Genomic DNA, 4,803 nt, shown 5'->3' with positions numbered 1-4,803 from the left:
CAATTTTCTCTCCCAAAGGTGTTTTTCTCCCCACCCACCCCTCCTCCCACACCCCCCCATGATGGATCCAACAATCCAGCAGCAGGAGAGATAAAAAAAACAACCCCAGGCTCCTTTTTTTCCCATTTATTGGGATTTTTTTACCCATTTATTGGGATTTTTCACCCATTAAAATTCTTCACCAATTCATTGAGATTTTTTACCCTTTAATTACATTTTTTTACCCTTTTCTCAGGATTTTTACCCTTTCATTGGGATTTTTTATCCATTTATTGAGATTTTTCACCCATTTATTGGGATTTTTACTCATTTATTAGGATTTTTTAATCCACTTATTGAAATTTTTTGCCCATTTAAAAAAATTCTTCACCAATTTATTGGGATTTTTAACCCATTTCTTGGGGTTTTTACCTGTTCATTGGAAATTTTTACCCATTTATCAGAATTTTTCACCCATTTGTTGGGATTTTCACCCCTTTATTGGGATTTTTCACCCAGTTATTTGGATCTTTAACCCATTTGGGGAACATTTCGGGGAGGGGGGGGGCAGAGCAGCTGTTCCAGGGTTTGGATTTTATAAATGGGGGAAACTGAGGCATGGAAGGTTGGGAAGGTGGGAAATCCTGCCCTGGCCCCAGGAACCAGCAGCAAAGTCTTTTTTTCTCCCCCACTGGGGGTGCGTGTGTGTGTGTGTGTGTGTCCCATGTCAGGGCTGTGCTCAGGCTCTTAGCCCATGATCTAGGAGCCCCATGATGGGATCTGGGAGCAGGGACTGGGACCAGAGGGAGATTCCCAGCTGGAGACCAATGGGTGACAGCCCCCCTGGCTCTGCCCATGTTCCCTCCTTCACCCCTGGAGATTCCCACTGGGAAAGGTACAATCCTGAGGGGAAGGACCAGGCCTCCCTTCCTGGAAACTCAGGGAAAAAATCCAAAAGTCCCCACTCTGGAGCACCCCGTGCTCCTGGATCTCCTCAGATCCCTCTCCCCACCTCCCACCGCTCCACACCTGCCACCTGGACCTAAGATCCTCCAGGAATCCTTCAGGAACCCTTTGGGAATCCTCTGGGAATTCCTTTGGGAATTGCTCCGTCTCAAACCAGCTGAGCTTCTCCTTCCAGCTCACCCTGAAGGTCACACACACCAGTGAAGACCATCTCCTGGTCGCCACTCCCGGAGCGTTGCTGAAGGCTCCGGCTCATGTAGATGTCCAGGGATTTCAGGAGCTGCTTTGGTTTCTTTTTGGTGGAGAATTCCAGCTCTGGGGTTGGGAGAAGGAAACAGGTGAGGAAGGAGTGGAGGTTGGGAGGGAAGGGGATGGGTTTGGATCTGCTTATTCTTGGTTTCCCCACGTCCCCTCGGAAGACCTTCAAAGGTCTTTGCCAACCCAAACGATTCCATGAGTCACCACCCCTGAAGGCATCTAAAATACATGGAGATGTGGTGCTGAGTGACATGGCTGAGTCATGGTGGGACATGGTTGGGTGGTGGGGCATGGAATCATTTGGGTTGGAAAAGACCTTGGACAACTTTGGGTTCAACTGTTGACCCAACACAGCCAAGGCCACCACCAAACCATGTCCCTGAGCACCACATCTCCATATATTTTAGATACCTCCAGGGATAGGGCCTCCAGACCCTTCTTGCTCTCCAAATCCTTGAGGCTCTCTGGAGAACCTCAACAGGGCCTTCTGGGTGTCAGAGCCCTGAGGTGGGCTCAGTGGGACATGGATGTGGTGAGAAGACACCAGGTTTGTCCTCTGGGCTTTGGGTTCTTTTCCTTGGCTGGGAAAGGAGGGAAGTCCAGGGAAATCCAGGGAGACACACCCTTGAGGACAAAGCTGGCGTCGGCGATGGTCCTGTGCTGTCCTCTCCAGAGCTGGAAGAGCTGCAGGAAGGTGGCAGCGTGGAGGTGGTTGAGCACGGGGATCACCTCCTGCCTGCGGTTGCACACCCTGATCCGGGGGAAACGGGGGCTCAGCTGAGACCCCAAAACCACCCCTCCCACCCCCAAGCCAGAGCTGCTCAGGATCCCACCTGGAGAGATGTTCCTCCTTCAGGGCCTGCAGGACCATGTGGGTGATGTTCACTGACATGATGCAGAAGGGGAAGCTCTGGAGGAGAAGGAGAGTGTGGATCGGCTGAGAAGCCCCTCAAGCAGCAGGCAACAGACCCACAGCAGGAGCATCAGAGTGGTGGGGTTGGAAATGACCTCTGGAGATGTTGAACAAAACCAGAATAAGTTTTGACCCCTGGGGACACCACAGGCCCCAACCGACATGGATGTGGTGAGAAGACACCAGGTTTGTCCTCTGGGCTTTGGGTTCTTTTCCTTGGCTGGGAAAGGAGGGAAGTCCAGGGAAATCCAGGGAGACACACCCTTGAGGACAAAGCTGGCGTCGGCGATGGTCCTGTGCTGTCCTCTCCAGAGCTGGAAGAGCTGCAGGAAGGTGGCAGCGTGGAGGTGGTTGAGCACGGGGATCACCTCCTGCCTGCGGTTGCACACCCTGATCCGGGGGAAACGGGGGCTCAGCTGAGACCCCAAAACCACCCCTCCCACCCCCAAGCCAGAGCTGCTCAGGATCCCACCTGGAGAGATGTTCCTCCTTCAGGGCCTGCAGGACCATGTGGGTGATGTTCACTGACATGATGCAGAAGGGGAAGCTCTGGAGGAGAAGGAGAGTGTGGATCGGCTGAGAAGCCCCTCAAGCAGCAGGCAACAGACCCACAGCAGGAGCATCAGAGTGGTGGGGTTGGAAATGACCTCTGGAGATGTTGAACAAAACCAGAATAAGTTTTGACCCCTGGGGACACCACAGGCCCCAACCGGACCTTCCCAGCACCCAGGAGCTCTCACCTGAGCTCCTTGGGGACCTCCTTCCTCCCACCCAGCAGTGCCAGAGGGGGCTGAGCAGCCAAAAAATATCCAGCCCTGAAGAGCAGGATTGTTGTCCTTCCCTTTTTTGCAAAAATAGGAAAAAAGTGGAAGTGGGAGGAGAGGGAAGAACATGCCTGGGTTTCGTGGTGGGACAACCTGAAGATCTCCTGAGCCAGAGGGAGCAGCTGGGGGTGGGTGAGGAGGAACAGAAGCTGCATCAGGCCCAGCATTCCCGTCCCACGCAGGTCAGTGCTGGGATCTGCACCTGGAAAGGGTGGCAAGAACCTCGGGAAGTGAGGAGGGACAACCTGAGGTCTCTTCCTGTCCCCTGGGGGACACTGTGGGGACACCTGCCCACCAACTTTGGCTGTTCCAGGAAGGCTTTACACAGGGGTGGAGGTGCCAAGGGTGGAGGGACAGGTGCCCCCCTCCTGATGGGGCTTTTCAGCTTCATTAAGACCCAGCTAATTAAACTCCAGCCAGGCCCCACGTGATGGTGTTAATGGCCTTGTTTTTGTCACCCAGCTCAGGCTGAAGCACAGACAAGTGACAAAGCCTCAACCAACCCTTCCCGAGATGGCTCATTAGCCGCGGGAATGGATCATTAAGAGGAACATTTAATGACCAGGGTAACCATGGCAACGGGTGTTGGTGTCACCTGGTACCACCAGTGCAGGTGTTGGACTGGCTGGGACTGTCACTGGGGCAGCCAGAAAACCAGGAGAAAGCTGGAAGGGCTGGAGTGAACCAGAGGGAACTGAGGGGGGTGACACCAGGGTCGGGGGGGACCTGGGGAATACTGGGTCTAGTTTTGGTCCCTGATGTGCAAAAAAGAAGAGGAAAGGGTCTGGAGAAAGGCCATGGAGATGATCCAAGGCCTAAGGGAAGTTTGGGAGAACCATGTTTCTCCAGCCCGGAGAAAAGGCAGCTCAGGGAAGTCCTCCCACCCTGTTCCAGCATCTCAAAGGTGGCTCCAGAGAAGACAGAGACTGCCCTTTTACAAGGAGTCCCGTGGGATTCCACGATCCCAATCCTTTGCTGCCTCTGGATCCCAACTCCAGACCAGGGATGGGGACCAGAAGGCCTGGTCCAGCAGAAGCTGCTGGGGACCTTTCCCTCTGGCTCACCTTGGAAGCCCAGCTCCTCCCAGTGAGGCCCGTAGCGCGGGCAGCCCAGCTGGGAGTGCGTCAGCTGCTGGAAGATGGTCTGAAGGATCCTCAGGTGGACCTGCTGGCTGTCATCCAGGGGACCTGCCAGGGGACAGCACCCCTTGGCCATGAACATCCCCCCTTGGCCACTGGACAGCACCCCTTGGCCACTAAGTCACCCTTTGTCACCCCTCAGCCATGAAAAATCACCTCCCGGTGGCTAAAATCACCCTCAGCAACTGGAAGTCTCCCTTTCGTACCCAAAAAACATCTCTTGGCATCTAAAACTCATCCCCTGCTCCTCAGGGTGACAACAGGGATGTCCAGCCCCAAAGGGAAGGAGTGAAGCCCTGGGGGACACTCACAGGTGGCCATGGCCAGCACCAGCTCCCGCTCAGCCCACAGGGGGGGCCGCAGCCCGGGGGGGCTGCAGAGGCAGCTCAGCAGGGAGAGCAGCCCGTGCCCCCCCCCCTGCGCCTTCCCCTGGGGGAGAAAACACCAGAAGAAAACATCTGTGGGGAGGGCAGGAACGGGGAGGGGGGAGCAGGGTGCTCCCCCCACCCCAGATTACCAGGGGGAGGGGGAGGGTCTGTACCCTGCACTGGCTCCTGAAGTGCTGCAGTGCCTCCGGAAAGGAGATGGGGGGCAATGGCCCCCCCAGCCCTGGGGGGGGGCAGAGAGGGGGGTTAAACCCTCCCCAAAGAACCAGCCCTGCCCCCCCTCAGTTCCAGCTCGTTCCCACTCCCAAAAATGGAGGGAGGGGGGGGAGGGCAGCAGG

The 4,803-nt window shown here is 55.5% G+C and overlaps 2 protein-coding genes across 2 annotated transcripts in view; both read right to left on the bottom strand.

Annotated features, from left to right (window-relative positions):
* LOC104393094 (alpha-2B adrenergic receptor-like) overlaps positions 1-530 on the bottom strand; it is a 2,504-nt gene extending 1,974 nt beyond the window's left edge. Inside the window, exon 1 of the mRNA XM_010002593.1 lies at positions 495-530. Within this exon, the coding sequence (XP_010000895.1) occupies positions 495-530 (36 nt within the window). The remainder of the gene's footprint in view (positions 1-494) is intronic.
* A 563-nt stretch (positions 531-1,093) lies between these two features.
* Positions 1,094-4,803, bottom strand: part of ELMOD3 (ELMO/CED-12 domain containing 3) — a 5,320-nt gene continuing 1,610 nt past the window's right edge. Inside the window, exons 3-8 of the mRNA XM_010002483.1 lie at positions 4,391-4,508; positions 4,005-4,127; positions 3,012-3,142; positions 2,589-2,665; positions 2,379-2,506; positions 1,094-1,260 (exon numbers count right to left, since the gene is read on the bottom strand). Coding sequence (XP_010000785.1) covers positions 1,094-1,260; positions 2,379-2,506; positions 2,589-2,665; positions 3,012-3,142; positions 4,005-4,127; positions 4,391-4,508 — 744 coding nt within the window. The remainder of the gene's footprint in view (positions 1,261-2,378; positions 2,507-2,588; positions 2,666-3,011; positions 3,143-4,004; positions 4,128-4,390; positions 4,509-4,803) is intronic.

The sequence above is a fragment of the Chaetura pelagica genome, unplaced genomic scaffold, assembly GCF_000747805.2.
Source record: "Chaetura pelagica isolate M959 unplaced genomic scaffold, ChaPel_1.0 scaffold290, whole genome shotgun sequence".
In the NCBI taxonomy this organism is placed as follows: domain Eukaryota; kingdom Metazoa; phylum Chordata; class Aves; order Apodiformes; family Apodidae; genus Chaetura; species Chaetura pelagica.
This window is presented reverse-complemented; position numbering and strand designations above follow the sequence as displayed.